The sequence below is a fragment of the Macaca mulatta genome, chromosome 11, assembly GCF_049350105.2.
Source record: "Macaca mulatta isolate MMU2019108-1 chromosome 11, T2T-MMU8v2.0, whole genome shotgun sequence".
NCBI lineage: Eukaryota > Metazoa > Chordata > Mammalia > Primates > Cercopithecidae > Macaca > Macaca mulatta.
Window position 1 is genome coordinate 58,148,434 of NC_133416.1, and position 20,451 is coordinate 58,168,884.

The following is a 20,451-nucleotide window of genomic DNA, read 5'->3' on the forward strand; positions in this document are numbered from 1 at the left end:
ACTGGTGAATATGAATAAAATCTTTAGATTGAAAAACAGAATTATATCAATGTTAAATTTCTGATTTTGAACACCGTATTATGGTTATATAATAAAAGAATGCCCCAAATGCATACAAAAGTATGTGGAAGGCCTAAGTCTGCTACTGTCAGGTGGTTCGCCAAAAATATTTTTTAAAGAAAGAAACCTGTTAATAAAGGAAAATGCGGGTACCAGACACACAGTTCTTTGTACTATTCTGGGGACTTTTCTGTAAGTCTGAAATTATTTAAACATGAAGTTACAAGGGAAGAGCCATGACCGCTACCTGATCCTCTGCCCTCATCTCTAGGTCCACCTGGCTGCAGTCGGAGGGAAGCAGTGAGCAAGGCGTTCTCCGAGGTCTCAAGGGGCCCCAAGGCTACGCGGTCAGAACAAAAGCGAAAGCGACGTCCACCGCTGACCCACCTCAAGAGCCACAGCCCCACTCAGGTCTCACGCGCAGGCGCAGGGACTGGCCACAGGTGCAGCGACGTCACGTCTTTCCCCTGGGGGCGTGTGCAGCTCGAGGCTTTGCAGGAGGCGCACCTGCGATGGCCCCACCGCCAGGTGAGCCCAGAGGGCTCTCATCGCTTCAGCTGGAGATTCCAACTGCAGGGCGCACACCTCCTCTGCCTAGGGCATGTTTCTGAAGGATGGCAAGAATCCAGGCCTCTGATGGCTATCTTCTCCCCTTCCCCTCCAAGCCCAGTGTTGTGACCCTGTGCCCTCTCTCCCCTCAATTTTGGGCCCAGGAGTCAGGTACTAAGACTCAGTCACAGAGAGAAGTCAGGAACTCCCTCGTGAAGGCAGACTTTAGCAAATGCATCTTCTTCCAAAGCCTTAGTGTTTTTCTTAATGTTGGCTTCGAAAGCCTAGTTTGTGGCCCAGGCTGCTACTGGTGAGTTTCTGGCAGGGTGCTGGAAATCTTGGCCAATACCAGCCGACCACTCCGCCAGCCCCCGGGGGCGTGTTTCTGGGCTTTCCCATTATCAATTAGTTGGAAATTGCACATCATTGTGTCCTGGCCTGACAACAAACACCTGTTCTGATCTACAGCCTCTTGCTGAAGGAACACCAGGAGACAGACAGCAGGTGGTGGGGTACGCTACAGGTATTGCGCTTCTTAAGCTTTTGTTTTCTGATGAAGCCTCATTCATAGGATGAAGCCGCTGTATCTGAATTCTGGGGTGAACACAATAAGTTGCACAGGGAACAGACTCAGGTGCTGCTAAATCTGTTGTGATCATAGTTGCTTTTGCAAGTTTCTTCGTTCATCTTATGTAGACAAGCCAGGCTAGACAAGGAATCCGTTGTCTAGCATAGCAACTGGCACACAGTAGGTACTTACTTGGTAAGTATCTGAATGACTTTATAATGCCCTGCACATTCTGCAGAGTTGGAGTGATCATTCTGCCGATACCTGTAAATCTGGAAGTATTTTTGCCTATGTTGGCACTGCCATACTTCTTTAAAATGATACTTTAAAAAGAAACTGTTCTTCAAATACAGTGCTTGTGGAAGAAGTCCTGAGGTTCCCAGTGATCTCAAATGCTGAGCAGTGGAAAGGAGACTGAATAACAGAATTATGATCTGTGTTTTTACTCTGTATTCATGAAATCTGATTATCATTTCCTCTCTCTATGTATTTTTTTCTTATCCCCTTCCCCTGCAAAATGAAAAAATTCTGTAGTGAAAAGTGTGAAGGAAAGACAATTGTTTATTTCAGTTGAGCAGATAGGCTTATCAAACAAATGAAGACAAAAAAACACATAATCAAGAGTATGATGGGAGATGAAAAACAAATTATTTTTAATGATTCACGGCAACCACATTTATATCCTATTGTTACTAGAGAAGAAAATGTCTTCAGATAACCAGTGGTCAGCAGAAGAGGATGAAGGCCAATTATCCCGACTAATCAGGAAATCTAGAGACTCCCCCTTTGTCCCTGTAGGTAAGTACAAGCCTTGACTGGATGCGGAAAACTGTAGTAACACAATGATGCCTTACCCAGTGCCATTGAGGACTGGAATGTTTCTTATAATTGAATTTTTTCAGATAATTGAAGCTAACCTCCTCTAGGCATGTGTTGAACTTTCAGAATAGTTCCTAGCACATGGTAAGCCCCCAGTAAATGTTAGCTGTTATTTGAGGCATCAAATTTTATTCTATTTTATCCATTTTGTTAGAAGTCTACCTAAAAGTATTAGTTCCTAGCCAGTCAGATGGAATAGATTGAATGAATATTAACATTTCAGCCATAACTCAGGACCATCAACAGCAGCATCAGTTTATTATATTTAAAGCCTATTAGGGACTATTGAGATGCATATGTCTCTTTGTCTTGTAAGTAATCTAAACTTAAAGTTCTTACGTCTTCTGTTTATAAATTTTTCTGTTTCTTTCTTACTACTGGGCACATTAAAAACTTCTGCTTCCAGGCCGGGCGTGGTGGCTCACACCTGTAATCCCAGCACTTTGGGAGGCCGAGGTGGGAAGATTGCTTGAGCTCAGGAGGTGCAGGTTGCAGTGAGCCAAGATCACACCACTGCACTTCAGCCTAGGTGACATAGTGAGACCCTTTCTCAAAAACAGCAAATAAACAAACAAACAAAAAACCAAAAACTTCTGCATCTAATGTTTTTAATGTTCTGTGACACCAGAAGTTAGATACCGAAGCTTGAAAGAAGTGTGAGTCAATTCAGAGGAAAGCTCTGAGTAAAAGCCTGGACCTATCTGAACACTTGTGAGCATGAACTTTGGGGTGGTCATTTTGGCTGCTCAGTGGCCGTCTGTGTTGGCTTCCTGGTGTGCTCCAGATGTTGAGTTTGATGGCAAAATAAATTCTGGACTAAAGAAGTGATACTATAATTAGGCTGGGCACAGTGGCTCACGCCTGTAATCCCAGCACTTTGAGAGGCCGAGGCAGGTGAATCACTTGAGGTCAGGAATTCAAGACCAGCCTGGCCAACATGGTGAAAACCCATCTCTACTAAAAATACAAGAGATTGGCTGGGCGTTGTGGCAAGCACCTGTAACCCCAGCTACTCAGGAGGCTGAGGCACCAGAATCACTTGAACCCGGGAGGCGGAGGTTGGGCTCAGAGCAAGACTCCATCTCAAAAAATAAAAAAGAGAGATACTATGATTAGATCACCTAGTGATCTGGACCCTTAGCTGTTTATCCTTTCCTCACACATATTTAGTATGTTTACATTTTCAACAAGTATTATGTGTATGTGGACTTAAAAAAACCCACAAAACCTAAGCACCAATATTATGTTTTAAAGTCTGAGTTTTCTCTTTCTTCTCCATGGATGTATACTGCAGCCATACCTGTTTCCTTGTGTTCATTTTGTCTGGAAACTATTAAAATAATTTACTTAAATCTGACTGACATAAGTTTGCAAAAATATTAATTCCATAAAAATGTCTAAATAGGTACGTCAGATGTACCCATTGTTACTGTGACTCTAGTAACTTCCTGTCATTATTTACATATCAAGAAAGAATCAAATTTTACTTTACAGTAATATTCTGTTTAGAAGTTTCATTTAAGACTTGTAGGCCGGGCGCGGTGGCTCAAGCCTGTAATCCCAGCACTTTGGGAGGCCGAGGTGGGCGGATCACAAGGTCAGGAGATCGAGACCACAGTGAAACCCTGTCTCTACTAAAAATACAAAAAATTAGCCGGGCGCGGTGGTGGGCGCCTGTAGTCCCAGCTACTCAGGAGGCTGAGGCAGGAGAATGGCGGGAACCCGGGAGGCGGAGCTTGCAGTGAGCCGAGATCGCGCCACTGCACTCCAGCCTGGGCAACAGCATGAGACTCCGTCTCAAAAAAAAAAAAAAAAAAAAAAGACTTGTAATAGCACCCGTAAGAAATGGAAGCAAATAATTTAATAATGATTTATCTTCCTTAGCATTTTTAACTAAAAAAAATTCAAAAACTCAATGCTACTTGAACAGATCACTCTAATGAACAGAGATTAATTAATGAACAGAGACAAAGAGACATATGCACCACTGTGCCTGTTGTACATTAAATTATTTTTCCAGAGACATTTAGGTGATTAAAGTGGAAAGATAAAAGTGTTTCCAGTTAAATTCAATTACAAACAAACTAGAGACACTATATGGAAAACAGTAAAGGTTCTGACTTTAATCTCTAAAAGAAACAAAACCAATTTAAGTAAGAACAGAACTTTCATTTGATTAAGGGAAGAGAGCCAAGTTTTTGCTAAAAAATAAATAATGATAAAATTTGGTAGGCTGGGCACGGTGGCTCATGCCTGTAATCCCAACACTTTGGTAGGCCAAGGTGGGTGGATCGCTTGAAATCAGGAGTTTGAGACCAGCCTGGCCAATGTGGTGAAACCCTGTCTCTACTAAAAATACAAAAATTAGCTGGGCGTGGTGGCGGGCGCCTGTAGTCCCAGCTCCTCAGGAGGCTGAAGCCGGAGAATCACTTGAACTCAGGAGGTGAAGGTTGCCGTGAGCCAAGATCGCGCCACTGCACTCCAGCCTGGCAACAGAGTGAGACTCTATCTTAGAAAAAAAAAAATTGGATATATATCATTGAATAATTTGTTTAGCTGTTGTCATTTTAACACTATCTACTATGTGTATTTCCCTGCTACAGGATGGAGGGTCCTATGCAGGTAATTTATAAAACATTTTTTATTGGTTATCTTAAGCAACTTCCATCATTATAAACACATTTGCATTGTTCAAAATCATCTTACAATCACTGTTAAGGTCTCTGCATGCATTATATCTATTTAAAGTATGTGTTGACAGATTATTTGGCTTTGCTTGTTTCACCTAACATATGTACATTTCTGTGTTTTAATACTCCCTACTCTTATTTATTTTTATAGCAATGGCAGTTTTTCTTCTGTTTGGGCCATTTGGGTTATTTGGGTTTTCCTCAAACATAGTGTAACCCTGAACATCTTTGTGTCATTTTCTTGATTTTTCTTTTGGTTACTTCCTTGGAGTATGTTCCCAGAAGTAGATTTCCAGAGCAGGAAGCATGTTCAGTTTAATATCATTTGTTATGTATTTCCAGAGTTCTTTCCAGAAGGACTTGGCTGAACTGACAGAGTTTTCAGGGTTTTACCTGTTTCCTCATGTGTCTACCATCATCAATTTTTTTTTTTTTTTTGCTGTTTTTATGTCTGTAGCACATTAGTCATTTTTATTTCATTTATTGTGAATCAGCCTATAATGTAATGATTTACTGATTCTTATTTCCATTTATTAAATGGATCATGAAAGAAGAAATATATCCTTACCCACCCATAGACACGCATATGCCAACATAGTTATTCCAAACATGCTATCCACATAAAAATTACTTGCTTTTTTTTTTTTTTTTTTTTTTAAAGACACAGTTTCCCTCTGCCGCCCAGGCTGGAGTGCAATGGCGCAATCCTGGCTCACTGCAACCTCCACCTCCTGGTCTCAAGCGATTCTCGTGCTTCAGCTTCCTAAGTAGGCATGCACCACCATGCCTGGCTAATTTTTGTATTTTTAGTAGAGACAGGGTTTTACCATGTTGACCAAGCTGGTCTCAAACTCCTGACGTCAAGTGATCCACCAGTCTCAGCCTCCCAAAGTTCTGGGATTACAGGAATAAGCCACCATGCCCAGCCTGCATTTCTTTTTTTAATTGACCCTTACATTTAGATTAAAATTTGCGTTTCTATTTACTAACAACAAGCATATGGAAACTGAAACTAAAAACATAATGCCGACCAGGCGTGGTGGCACTCGCCTATAATCCCAGCACTTTGAGAGGCCAAGGTGGGCAACCACCTGAGGTCAGGAGTTCGAGACCAGCCTGGCCAACATGGCAAAACCCCGTGTCTACTAAAAATACAAAAATTATCCAGGCGTGGTGGCACACACCTGTAATCCCAGCTACTCAAGAGGCTGAGACAGGAGAATCGCTAGAACCTTGGAGGTGGGAGTTGCAGTGAGCCAAGACCACGTCACTGCACTCCAGCCTGGGCAAAAGAGTGAGACTCTATTTCAAGAAAAAAAAAAAAATGGAGAGACCACTGTGTTCATGAATTGGAGGGGTGTGTGTGTATGTGTGTGTGTGTGTAGTAGAGGCAGGGTTTTACCATTTTGGCCAGGCTGGTCCCGAACTCCTGACCTCAAGTGATACTCCTGCCTTGCCCTACCAAAGTGCTGGCATTACAGGCATGAGCTACCGCGCCTGAACCTGTGTTCATGAGTTGGAAAGCACAGTATATTATTAAAGACGTCAATTCTCCCCAAGTTTATCTATAGGCTTAATGTAGTTCCTGTCAAAACCCCAGCAAGGTTTTGGTAGACATAGACAAACTTATTCTAAATCTTATATGGAAAGGCACAAGTCCTAGAAAAGCTAAAATAATCCTTTTTAAAAAAAGACAAAGTGGAAAGAATCACTCTGGCTGATACTAAGGCTGACTATATCGCTACAGTAATCAACACAGTGTGGTACTGATGGAAGGTCAGATGTATAGATCAATGGGAAAGAACAGAGAACCCAAAAAAATAGGCCGGGCACAGTGGCTTATGCCTGTAATCCCAGCACTGCAGGAGGCTGTGGTGGGCGGATCACTTGGGGCCAGGAGTTCAAGGCCAGCCTGACCAACATAGCGAGACATCATCTCTACTGAAAATACAAAAGTTGTCCAGGTGTGGTGGTGCACGCCTGTAATCCCAGCTACTAGGGAGGCTGAGGCACGAGAATCACTAGAACCCAGGAGGCAGAAGTTGCAGTGAGCTGAGATCGCATCACTGCACTCCAGCCTAGGTGACAGAGCAAGACTCTGTCTCAAAAGAAAAACAAACAAAAAAAAGACACACACTTTTACTGTACAAATGTTTTCTCACTGTGTATTTTGTCCTTGTCATATTCTATTACCTCTACCATATCCTCTTTTTTCTTTCTTTTCTTGAGACAGAGTTTTGCTCTTGTTGTGCAGGCTAGACTGCAATGGTGCAATCTCGGCTCACCACAACCTCCACCTCCCAGGTTCAAGCGATTCTCCTGCCTCAGCCTCCTGAGTAGCTGGGATTACAGGCATGCGCCACCACGCCTGGCTAATTTTGTATTTTTCGTAGAGACAGGGTTTCTCCACGTTGGTCAGGCTGGTCTCCAACTCCTGACCTCAGGTGATCCGCCTGTCTCAGCCTGCCAAAGTGCTGGGATTACAGGCGTGAGCCACTGTGCCCGGCCCCATATCCTCTTATAGATGTTATAAATACACCATTCTATTTTCTTCAGTTTTTGTTGTTGTATTTTTATTTTGTTTTGCATTTAACTCTTACTTATCCAAAAATTGTTTTCAGGGTCTAGTGAGAAATACAAATCCAAGTTAGTTCTTCTCTATACCAATAAGTTGTACTTATGGCATTTATTAAATTATTCCAGTATCCGGGTTTTTTGTTATTGTTGCTTTGGTTTTTATTTTGAAATGAAGTCTTGCTCTGTCACTCAGGATGGAGTACAGTGGTGCAATCTCAGTTCACTGCAACCTCCGCCTCCCGGGTTCAAGTGATTCCCCTGCCTCAGCCTCCCAAGTAGCTGGGATTACAGGCACGCACCATCATGCCTCACTAATTTTTTGTATTTTTAGTAGAGATAGGGTTTCACCGTGTTGGCCAGGCTGGTCTTGAACTCCTGACCTCAAGTGGTCCACCTGCCTCAACCTCCCAAAGTGCTGGGATTACAGGCGTGAGCCACCATACCTGGCCCAGTATCTGTTATCTGGCTATTTTTGTTTTGTCATGCATTAAGTTCTCAGTGTTTTAAATCTTTTTCTAGAATCTTTCCTATTTAGTTGATGAGTTCTTTGTTTCAGCACCAGTTACATAGAATCTTAGTTGTCACAGCAGTATATTCACCCCTTGACATTTGTAGGAAATACAGAAATATTTGTATGGGCTTCTGAACTTTTCTAGAATCACAGTTCTTGCCAGAGTTATGCTTCTCGCGCATATATTCATACCTTTTCATCTCTCACTAAAGTTTATGGTTTCACTTTATATAGAAGAACAAATTTTTTCTCACTCTACTGAGTTTACTCCTTATTTGGTTACAGGAAGAGACGAGTCAAGCCAAACACTCAAAAGCTGTGGGCACTGAGATGTTGGGTTAGTTCACTTACTGGCTAAGTGACTTGCCACAGATAATAACATTGTAGCATGCACAGTTTGAAATCATTCCTCAGGAAATTACAACTGACTAGACAAGTTATTACACTGTATGGTTCTAATTTTCCTGGGAAGAGTCAAAACTGCAAATATTGGACCCAAGAATATTAAGGGCTCATTTTACAGTCTAGTAGATCAAATCCAGCTTGGTTCTTTGAAAAATGTTCTTTGCTGAGGTCTTTCCTGCTTATCTTCCAGGTTCTTATCCTGTAGACATTCTTTCATTTAACTCTCTAAGCACTTGAAAATTCTTGCCTGCCGTGTACTTAACCCATACATTTTTTTTTTTCTAGAGACAGGGTCTCACTCTGTCACCCAGGCTGGAGTGCGGTGGTGCAATCATAGCTTACTGACGCCTTGAACTCCTGGGCTCAAGGGATCCTCCTGCCTCAGTCTCCTGAGAAGCTGGGACTACAGATGTGTATCATCATGTGTGGCTGATTTTTTATTTTTTGTATAGATGGGGTCTTGCTATGTTGCCCAGGCTGTTTTCAAACTCCTGGTCTCACACAATGCTCCTGCCCCAGCCTTCCGAATAACCCATACTTTTAAAATCCACAGGTATAGCAGGCTTTGTGTCTGTGGTGTCCTATGGTCTTTACAAGTTAAAGTACAGAAGAGATCAGAAAGTGTCAATTCATCTTATTCACATGAGAGTTGCTGCCCAAGGATTTGTTGTCGGAGCTGCGACTCTAGGTAACCTGCTTAATTTGTGTCTTATGTTCAGCTGTCTTTGAGAGTACATTTATTTTATTCATTCACAGTAGAAGATGAATATTGGGCCACAATGACATAATGAGAGAGGGGTAGGAAAGATTCATCTTCCCTCAGCTGAGGTTGTGGCCCAGTTGTGCGCTTAATTTTTTACGATTGCAGCTGACAAAAACTGACAAAACTCATGGTAAACAACGAGGGCAAGGCCGGGCGCGGTGGCTCAAGCCTGTAATCCCAGCACTTTGGGAGGCCGAGACGGGCGGATCACGAGGTCGGGAGATCGAGACCATCCTGGCTAACACGGTGAAACCCCGTCTCTACTAAAAATACAAAAAACTAGCCGGGCGAGGTGGCGGCACCTGTAGTCCCAGCTACTCAGGAGGCTGAGGCAGGAGAATGGCGTGAACCCGGGAGGCGGAGCTTGCAGTGAGCTGAGATCCGGCCACTGCACTCCAGCCTGGGCGACAGAGCCAGACTCCGTCTCAAAAAAAAAAAAAAAAAAAAAAAAAAAAAACAACAACTAGGGCAATGGGCTGTTCTTCTCTTTAGTGAAGGGAGTGGTGAATAGTTCCTATCCTATAACTCAAGAGCAGCAGTTACAGATAGATCACAGCCTATATTGTGGCCATGAGCCCTATCTCATGGCTAAGAGCAGCGATCATATTTCCCAGCCTATCTGAACAGCAAATGTAGTTATTAGATTAACTAGGAAGAAGACATTTTTAGAGCCCACAAATCTCAACTGCCTTCTTCTTTCCTTCCAAGTTTCAGCAATACGCAAATCTATTTTTATTAGTCCATAAATTAAGCAAGACCTACCAGTCAAATCCAAAGAAAAGGTATAAAATTGTCTTCATTAATTCAGGTTATACCCACAGCTAAATCAGATAGTTCTAACAAGAAGTCCATTTTAGGACCTAAAGTAATCTAAATTTGTTTATTCTACATTAATGAGAACAGGTCACAATATTCTTAGGTGCCCTTCATGCTGTGCAGAGTAGAGTCATCCTGCCTAGGTTGGAGATGATAGAATGATGGGCATGGGGCTTGCAAGGAAAGTTATATGGTAATAATCTTATTACTGTGAGCCGTAATGTGCTCCAAATACAGGAAGCCTTACTGCAAAGTTACAGTCCTCCTTTTCATCATTCAGCAAACATTCATTGAATGCCTGCTATGTGCCAGACACTGTTTAGAAATATGACTCAGTCCCTACCCTTAAACAGTTTAGTCTCCTTAGAAAGACAGACCAAGAAAGAAAGAAGACAATATAAAGTTATAGATGCCGTAACAGAAATAGCACAGGCTGGCCAGGCGTGGTGGCTCACACCTGTGATCCCACCACTTTGGGAGGCCGAGGCGGGTGGATCACCTGAGGTAAGGAGTTTGATACCAGCCTGGCCGACATGGCGAAACCCCGTCTCTACTAAAAAAAAAATACACACACACACACAAATAGCTGGGTGTGGTGGCACATGCCTGCAATCCCAGCTACTTGGGAGGCTGAGGCAGGAGAATCGCCTGAATCTGGGAGACGGAGTTTGCAGTGAGCTGAGATCATGCCATTGCACTCCAGCCTGGGCAACGAGAGTGAAACTCCATCTAAAAAAAAGCCAGGCGCGGTGGCTTATGTCTGTAATCCCAACACTTTGGAAGGCCAAGGCAGGAAGATCACTTGAGGTCAGGAGTTCGAGACCAGCCTGGCCAACATGGTGAAATCCCATCTTTACTAAAAATACAAAAATTAGCCAGGTGTGATGGTGGGCGCCTGTAGTTGCAGCTACTTGGGAGGCTGAGGCAGGAGACTCACTTGAACCCGGGAGGCAGAGGTTGCAGTGAGTCGAGATCATGCCACTGCATTCCAGCCTGGGTGTCAGAGCAAGACTTCGTCTCAAAAAAAGAAAAAAAAAAATAGGACAGGTTGCTATGGAAGCACAAACACAAGGGAGTGGTATTTAACTAGGGCTGGGAGGCCAGAGGAGGCTTCTCTAAGGATGTAAACCATGTATTGAACCAAGAATAAGGAGGAATTAACTAAGCAGAGAAGGACCTCAGGATTCTAGGCAGAGGAAAAAAAAAAAGGCATAGAGGCCGGGCGCGGTGGCTCATGTCTGTAATCCCAGCACTTTGGGAAGCCGAGACGGGCGGATCACGAGGTCAGGAGATCGAGACCATCCTGGTGAAACACGGTGAAACCCCATCTCTACTAAAAAATACAGGAAAAAAAAAAAAAAAAAAAACTAGCCGGGCGTGGTGGCGGGCGCCTGTAGTCCCAGCTACTCGGGAGGCTGAGGCAGGAGAATGGTGTAAACCCGGGAGGCGGAGCTTGCAGTGAGATGAGATCCGGCCACTGCAGTCCAGCCTGGGCGACAGAGCAAGACTCCATCTCAAAAAACAAAACAAAACAAAAAAGGCACAGAAGCATGGCGTGTAAGTGGAACTCTACAGAGCTTGGTAGGCGAATCAGTGTTTGATGAGAAAAGCAAAACTACTAGTAGTAATGTTTAATGAGGGATTTATTACAGGTATTTGAACTTATATAATTACGAGGCTCTTGCTTATGAATCTGGAGCTTGGGCCTGAAGTCAGCAGGGAAAGGAATTAGAAAAGAAAGGAAAGTAGGTCAGGCGCAGTGGCTCACACCTGTAATCCCAGCACTTTGGGAGGCTGATGCAGGTGGATCACAGATCAGGAGTTCAAGACCAGCCTGGTCAACATGGTGAAATCCCATCTCTACTTAAAATACAAAAATAAGCCAGGAGTAGTGGTGTATGCCTGTAATCCCAGCTACTTAGGAGGTTGAAGCAGGAGAACTGCTTGAACCTGGTAAGTGGAGGCTGCAGTGAACCAAGACCGCGCTACTGCACTCCAGCCTTGGTGAAAGGGCAAGCCTCCATCTCAAAAAAAAAAAAAAAAAAACAGAAAAGAAAAGAAAGGAAAGTAGAAGCAAGGAAAATCCAGAACCTGCAAAGATGAGCTAGAACAATACACAGGACAGACTGGAATCCTTGTGGGTTTTCAGCCATCTCCAAGCCTCCACATTCACTGATGGAGATGAAATATAGAAAACATTCTGGAGCTGGCAAAGGGGTCAGGGAAGGTGCAGGAGAAAATTCAGCAGGAGCCTTGGTGGCTGTGCTCGTGATTGCTGACCCCTGCCAATAAAGTGAGCCAGCACATGAGCAAAACTGTACTGCAACAGTGTCTTCCAGACACAAGAAGAATTTGACTGCTGCATCATTTCCACCTTCTAAATCTCTTTTTTTTTTTTTTTTTTTTTTTTTTTTTTTTTTTTTTGAGACGGAGTCTCGCTCTGTCACCCAGGCTGGAGTGCAGTGGCCGGATCTCAGCTCACTGCAAGCTCCACCTCCCGGGTTCACGCCATTCTCCTGCCTCAGCCTCCCGAGTAGCTGGGACTACAGGCGCCTGCCACCTCGCCCGGCTAAGTTTTTGTATTTTTAGTAGAGACGGGGTTTCACTGTGTTACCCAGGATGGTCTCGATCTCCTGACCTCGTGATCCGCCCGTCTCGGCCTCCCAAAGTGCTGGGATTACAGGCTTGAGCCACCGCGCCCGGCCTTCCACCTTCTAAATCTCATGCAGGATGTCTCTTTTGCACTAACCCTGGTAATAAAAGGAAAGGAATTCTGGAAAATGCAGTTACAGGCTACTTCAGTTGACATGATACAAGCCTACCACTGTCCAGCCCTTGTCAACTTGACATCCATATATACCTCTTTTAATTACCCTTAACTTCCAAATAAAGACAGTGGCAAAATCAGCCACCCCCTGTGTATCCAAAAGCATGCTAGTTCTCTCCCAAAAGAGGATACAGAATCCCTTCACACATCTTTGGATGATGCTGATTCCTCTTTGAGCTGAATCACATTCTCCTTTGATATCCTGTGACTTAAATCCTGAGATATAAGGTTGAATCCTATTAACACTTCTTATGTTAGATGATAGGTAAACAGAAGTGGGGAATAGAAAAAAAACTTGGCTAATCTATACACAAATGCATCCATATCAAAATAAGGAAGAAACACTCCTAAATATCACAGTCTGTTTCTGCAGCTGGTCAGATGGTCATAGCTAGTATTATATCTATATTCATCCACTACACATTTCATATCCCTTTTGCTTTCAGCAAGTACCTTGGCTACTCATGGTTATTTGACTGGTGGGGTGACCCAAACCTTCATTCCTTCATGCCTAACCTGGATTATTAGGCATCCTGCCTGTGTTGGATTTAGTTTTCCATTGTCTTCCATCACAGGACATGGGAGTACCAAGAAGTGCCCTAAAAGATATAATGCATTCCAATTTCCCCTTGATATTCAGGTCAAATTAATATAATGAACTAAAGTGATGTCCTGTATGATGAAGAAATGATCAAGGACCCTGCAGACTAGATTATGACATAGGGCTGGAGAGTTCACAGAGCCCTGAGATTAGGCAGTGAAAGCATACTGTGGACCCTGCCAGGTGAAAGCAAATGCTTCTGATTATCTTTACTAAAAGACATACAGAAAAAAGCACTCAACCAGATTAACAGCTGCATATCAAAAGAAGATGTTATGTTGATTTGCTCCAGCAACAAAACCACATCTGGATAAGCAGAGTGACCACCTGATTAAGTTTATAGGAATAGTATCATTCTCCAAGATCCATCTGTCTTCTGCCAAATAGGCAAACTAAATGGGGATGTTTTAGGAATCACCACTCTGGTATCATTTTTCCAAACCTTTTTGTAGAGACAGGGTCTCACTATGTTGCCCAAGCTCAAACTCCTGACCTCAAGCAATCCTCCTGCCTTGGCCTCCCAAAGTGTTGGAATTACAGGCGTGATCCATTGCACATAGCCACTCTAGCATCTTTGAAGTCCTTGATGATGGCACTAATCTCTACAGTCCCTCTAGGAATAGAGTAATGCTTTTGTTTTACGTTTGTGGTTTTTTTTGTTTTTGTTTTTTGAGACAGGGTCTTGCTCTGTTACTCAAGTTGGAGTATAATGGCATGATCATGGCTCACTACAGCCCCAAACTCCTGGGTTCAAGCAATCCATCCACCTCAGTCTCTTGAGTAGCTGGGACTACATGTGTGCACCACCATGCCTGGCTAATTTTTAATTTTTTTTTTGTAGAAATGAAGTCTTGCTACATTGCCCAGGGTGGTCTTCACCTCATGGGCTCAAGTGATCCTCCCACTTCAGTCTCCCAAAGTGCTGGGATTACAGATGTCAGCCACCGTGCCCAGCCACTGGTTTACTATTTTTCCTTCCACTTGGCTTTTCCTACTATAACAGCCCTTACTTTGCAGGTCAGGGGACCAGTGTAAGAATTCTGACAGTTGATGAGTATGTCTATTCCAATTACACATTTCAGAACTGAGGAATAACAGATAGTGGGTTCAGAGACCCACCAGGCTTGACTATGAAGAAGACCCACAGCAAAACTCCATTAACCACCTGACCTCCGTAAACCCCTACTTTGACTGGTAGGCCACGCTAATTCTACCAAAGTAGAGATTAGTGTCAATTCAGAACTAGGATTCAAAAATCCCCCATAAATGTGATTATTTTCCCTTCGTTGGTGAACAGGTGCCCTGGTAAATGAGCACAGGTCCCCTTTGGGGAAGGATAGAAGGAAGACTTATAGTATATATATTTTTGTCTGTTGAACTGGGTCTTTCCTTAAGGGGATCTGGCTCCCTCTTCATCCAAGGGATTTCTGGGCCTGTGAAAATGTCTCAATTCTAGGAACTGAGTCAATTCCTTGGCTCTTTATTGTGGTGACTTGAGTTAGACTTTTATTCACCAAACCTAGAGCTTTTCTGCTTCTGCCCATAACTTTCAGTTCTAGGGATACTATAATCAGTTAGCCAATGCCAAAGATCTCTGTGGCTTACTTACACTATTCTGATGATACTTAGGCTTTGCTGCCCATCACAACAATCATGCTTTCCTTGTCTTTGTCAATCAAATGCTACCACTTGACACCCATAGCCTCAGGATCCCATCATCCCCATTGAATTTAGGGAGCCCAGCAGTTCGCACTGTCATTTCTGGCATACAGAGAACAGTCACCACAGGACTCTTGCCAGCGCTACCCTGACAAATGTCTTTCTCACAACCTTAGTTTAAGGTGTGGGGAAGCAGGATAAATTCACCCTAACATACCTACCTCTGTGGCAGTTTCTGAACCTCAGCACTACTGACATTTTGGGCTGGATTATTCTTGTTGTGGAGGATCGTCCCATGCATTGCAAGATGCTTAGCAGCATCTCTAGTCTCCACCCATGAGAGGCCAGTAGAATTTCCTCTCACCTCCACACCCTCAGTTGTGACAACCAAAAATATCTCCAGACACTACCAGATTTCCCAGGGGAACAAAACTGCCCCTGGTTGAGAACCATTACTCTACCAAGGAAGTTCTGGCATTTCAATTTCATTTAGTGGAGATTACCTTTTGGTCCAAGTTTCGGTCATTCTCAGACAGGATAGAAGGACTGCTTCTATTGGCAAAGGAGTCTCACTAAAATGTTAAGTGTTCAAAGACCCATTTCATTGACATCTGCCACATCTTCCCAATTTTCAGTGTCCCACTACTTCTAAAGCAATGGTTTAACTTTAACAGAAGTGACTCTGTGAGGTTGGGGATTGAATTTGTACTGTGATGAGCCACTCACAGGATTCGGGAGGCTGAGGTGAGTAGATCACTTGAGGTCAGGAGTTCGAGACCAGCCTGGCCAACATGGTGACATCCCATCTCTGCTTAAAATCCAAAAATTAGCCGGGCATGGTGGCGCGTGCCTGTAATCCCAGCTACTTGGGAGGCTGAGGCAGAATCACTTGAAACCGGGAGGCAGAGGTTGCAGTGAGCTGAGATCGCACCACTGCACTTCAGCTTGGGTGACAGAGAGAGACTCAGTCTCCAAAAAAAAAAGAGAAATAGGGTCTTGCTTTGTCACCCAGGGTGAAGTGCAGTGGTGCGATCACGGCTCACTGCAGCCTCAAACTCCTGGGCTCAAGAGATCCTCCTGCCTGCCTCAGTCCCACATAGCTGGGACTACAGGTAAGCATCATCATGTCTGGCTAATTTTTAAATTTTTTGTAGAGGTGGGGTCTCCCTATGTTGCCCAGGCAAGTCTCAAATTCCTGGGCTCAAATGGTCCACCTGCCTTTATTTTTTGTAGAAATGAGGGTCTCACTTCATTGCCCAAGCTGGTCTTGAACTCCTGACCTCAAGCAATCCTCCCACCTCAGCCTCCCAAAGTGCTGGGATGACAGGCATAAGCCACTATGCCTGACCTAATGGGTGATAATTTAAGAAACTATTTTGCTACTACATGCCATGGACTGTTAGCATCCTCTTTATAACTGAAAACATGGTCATTAATGCCTTTAAATCTAAACAGATCAGAGAACCAATTCCAGATAACCCAGAACCACTTCAGAGAAGCTATCATCCTGGTTCTGTTCCTCTGGAAGCACTTATAATTCCAAACTGTATCAGTCAAGATTCAGACAAGCAAAACTACCAGTAGTGATATAGAAAAAGCAATTTAGGCTGGGCGTGATGGCTCACACCTGTAATCTCAGCATTCTGGGAGTCCAAGGCAGGAGAATCACTTAAGCCCGGGAGTTTGAGACCAGTCTGGGCAACATGGCAAATACTCTGTCTCTACAAAAAATTAAAAAGTTAGCCAGGCAAGTCGCATGCACCTGTGGTCCCAGCTACTCGGAAGGCTAAGATGAGAGGATGGCTTGAGCCCAGGAGGTCAAGGCTGCAGTGAGCCTTGCTCGCACCACTACACTCCAGCCTTGGCCACAGAGCGAGGCATCGTCCAAATAATAATAGTAATCATAAAAGAAGGAGGAGGAGGAGGAGGAAGAACGGGAGGAGGAGGAGAATGAGCAGGAGAACGGAGGAGGAGAATAACGGATTTATTAGAGAGACACGACCTTAAAACATTTTTGGAGTTGGCTAAACAGTTTATGTGAAGCTGTTGCTTATGTTTCTAATACTGGGGACTGAAGTCAGTAAGGCAACAGTTGGGAAGGAAAGATAAACTGGAATCTGCAAGGATGAGCTAGAACCCAAAAAGACAGAAGAGAACTTGAGTCAGACTCACTGCCTCCCAGCTTACTGTAATCTCCACTCCAGTTCCACCAATTCTCTTTTTTTGGGGGGGAAGACAGGGTCTTGCTCTGTCATCTGGGCTGGACTGCAGTGGTGTGATCACAGTTCACTGCAACCTCAAACTCGTGGGCTCAACTGATACTCCCACCTCAGCTTCCCTAGTAGCTGGGACTACAGGCATGCACCACCATGCCCAGCTAATTTGTTTGTTTTGAGATGGAGTCTCACTCTGTCCGCCCAGGCTGGAGTGCAATGACGCAATCTCAGCTCACTGCAACATCCACCTCCCAGGTTCAAGCGATTCTCCTCACTCAGCCTCCTGAGTAGCTGGGATTACAGGCGCCCACCACTACACCTGTCTAATTTTTGTATTTTTAGTAGAGATGGGGTTTCACCATGTTGGCCAGGCTGGTCTCAAACTCCTGACCTCAAGTGATCCACCCGCCTTGGCCTCCCAAAGTGCTGGGATTACAGGCATGAATGAGCCACTGTGCCCCGCCCTAATTTTTTAATTTTTTTGTAGAGATGGGTCTCGCTATTTTGACGAGGCTGGTCTCTAACTCCTGACCTCAAGTGATCCTCCTCCCTTGGCCTTCCAAAGTGGTGGGATTACAGGCATGAGCCCCCACCACCCACCTGCGTTTATATTGTTTATAAATAAATGCACAGTTTGGCTGGGCATGGTGGCTCACGCCTATTAATCCTAGCAATTTGGGAGGCCGAGGTGGGTGGATCACCTGAGGTCAGGAGTTCAAGACCAGCCGGGCCAACATGGTGAAACCCCATCTCTACCAAAAATACAAAATTAGCTGGGTGTGGTGGTGTGCGCCTATAATCCCAGCTACTAGGGAGGCTGAGACAGGAGAATTGCTTGAATCTGGAAGGCAGAGGCTGCAGTGAGCCAAGATCGCCCCACTGCACTCCAGCCTGGGCGAGACAGAGAGACTCTATCTCAAAAACATAAAATAAGTAAATAAATACACATTTTGAGAGGCATGTTCAACATATTTACTTAGGTAAATTTGGAAAGTTTAGAGACCACCTACCTGTGCAATGTAGAAATCTCATACGTGAGGCCAGGCACGGTGGCTCACACCTGTAATGCCAGCACTTTGGGAGGCCAAGGCAGGCAGACCACCTGAGATCAGGAGTTCAAGACTGGCCTGGCCAACATGGCAAAACCCTGTCTCTACTCAAAATACAAAAATTAGCTGGGCATGGTGGTGGGTGCCTGTAATCCCAGCTACTCGGGAGGCTGAGGCAGGAGAATCGCTTGAACCTGGGAAGCAGAGGTTGCAGTGAGCTAAGATCATGCCATTGTACCACTCCAGCCTGGGTGACAAGAGCAAGACTCCATCTCAAAACAAAAAAACCCAAAATGTCATACGTACAATAATGAATATATGGGTTTCACACTCAGAAGAGGGATCTAATTTCAAGATCTGATGCCTTCATAACTGAGATGGGTATAGGCTGCTGGTGGTGGTATGTGAGTTGTAGTTTAAATCTGTAACTCCCTAACTTGCTTTTGGGTGTGCACATTTGCTGACATCCTTGGAACTCACTAAAGCAGCTCCTCTCTTTCTTACCCTATTCCTCCTGGCTACTTCCCCCTTTCTGCATGCCCCAGGACTCTGTGGAAGCCATACATACCATCTGTCTAAACTCACAGGCAATTCACCCACTAGATCATAAATCCCTAGAAGCAGGAAGTCGATCCATTCACCATTTGTTTTCCTCGGGATACTGAGTACAAGTAGAGACTGAATAAATGTTTGCTAATTGAGATGACTACTATTTTTATCTTAACATCTGGTCAAATTTTCCCACTTTCCTAACATTTCACCAATATTTTGGTGGCACAATAACATCATAAATTTAAGTTGATATTGATTTTAAAGGGCTCCTAGAGTTTTTTTTCTAGAGTTACTTGTATGATCCAAACCAAAAACTCATAGGAAGGAGGGCCTTTGTTTGTTTCTGTTTAAATTGTGGGCTAGTTTCATAAAAATACAACAAGTGGAAGAAATTCAGCGTTTGTTTCCCATGGATACTCAATTGATATACATCCTTCTTTTTCTAGGTGTTCTCTATTCTATGTATAAGGATCACATTAGACCTCGATTCTTCAGTGAGTCCAAAAAATGAAGCTACGTGCTGGAAGCAAGGAAGACAAGAAGCTTCTGAAAACTATTTATTATGAAGAGTAAATTTTCAATATGTAGCCAATTTTACTACAGAAGTGTTACAGAATGCTCATAGCCTTTGTATTTCAAGTCTCAATGTTTTAAGAAGTTGATTTCCAGATCAACAATCATAAACAGTCAACTCAGATATCCTGTGTTGATGTCTTTCAGAACCTAGGGCATGATTTTCTGACTTAATTTTTTAAAATTTTGTAGTTAGTGGCAGAACATAATCTGCCACTAATCTGTCAAACTAATGATAATCTGCCAAACCAATCTACAAAATTAATAGTTATACAATGGTTACAGAAGACTTCTCTTTTCTTTTTTTTTTGAGATGGAGTCTTACTCTATTGCCCAGGCTGGAGTGCAGTGGTGTAATCTCAACCTCCGCCTCTCAGGTTCAAGTGATCCTCCTGACTCAGCCTCCCGAGTAGCTGGGATTACAGGCACCCGCCACCACACCCGGCTAATTTTTGTATTTTTAGTAGAGATGGGGTTTCACCATGTTGGCCAGGCTGGTCTCAAACTCCTGACCTCAGGTGATTCGCCCGCCTCGGCCTCCCAAAGTGCTGGGATTACAGATGTGAGCCACTGCGCCCAGCCACAGACTTTTCTATATCCATGTTAAATGTGACACCCTATTCATGACTTAATTCTCCCCAAATAGGGCAAAGTAATTACGGTTTCATAAACTCCTTTTTAGAATGGGTAATAATTACATCAGAGGAGAATGGTCATGTTGTTACATAAAGTTGGTTCACCATTTTACATCTCATACAGAAACTTGACCATTTTACCACAAACACATGTTTAACATTTAAATATTTTTTATTCATTTTTAGACTTTAACATATTTCTAAGAATACAAAGGTAAACTGCAAACAAATTTCTTTTTCCTGAGATGGCAAAAAGGATTTAGTCCAGAAGCGCTATTGCTAATGTGGTATGACACTGTAGAAAACACAAGAAACCAAAGCAGATGTTAAAGGTTAAGTATACCTGTGGCCTTTGAACTCCTCTCTAACTGCCCTCCGGGTCTAAAAAATTAACTAGGCTTTGCTGAAGACATAACTGCCTTGACTTAACCTTAATCCCAAAGACTTCAAGCCTAGGAGATAAAAAAAAAGTCACTGAAATAAAATCAAGAATATATGCAAGGTAAGATGATTTCTGGTGG

At 43.6% G+C, this 20,451-nt stretch overlaps 1 protein-coding gene across 2 annotated transcripts; it reads left to right on the forward strand.

Annotated features, from left to right (window-relative positions):
* Nucleotides 1-315: 315 nt before the first annotated feature.
* On the forward strand, nt 316-19,419 carry HIGD1C (HIG1 hypoxia inducible domain family member 1C). Of its 2 annotated transcripts, XM_077952267.1 has the most exons (5): nt 316-588; nt 1,078-1,132; nt 1,874-1,975; nt 8,793-8,927; nt 19,169-19,419. In XM_077952267.1, exons 3-5 carry the CDS (start codon nt 1,882-1,884, stop codon nt 19,231-19,233), a joined length of 294 nt encoding a protein of 97 aa, XP_077808393.1. In that variant the 5' UTR covers nt 316-588; nt 1,078-1,132; nt 1,874-1,881; the 3' UTR covers nt 19,234-19,419. The 2 variants fall into 2 exon arrangements, with proteins under 2 accessions (XP_077808393.1, NP_001181684.2); NM_001194755.2 differs by lacking the exons at nt 316-588; nt 1,078-1,132 and having other exon boundaries at nt 1,882-1,975; nt 19,169-19,233.
* Nucleotides 19,420-20,451: the final 1,032 nt, after the last annotated feature.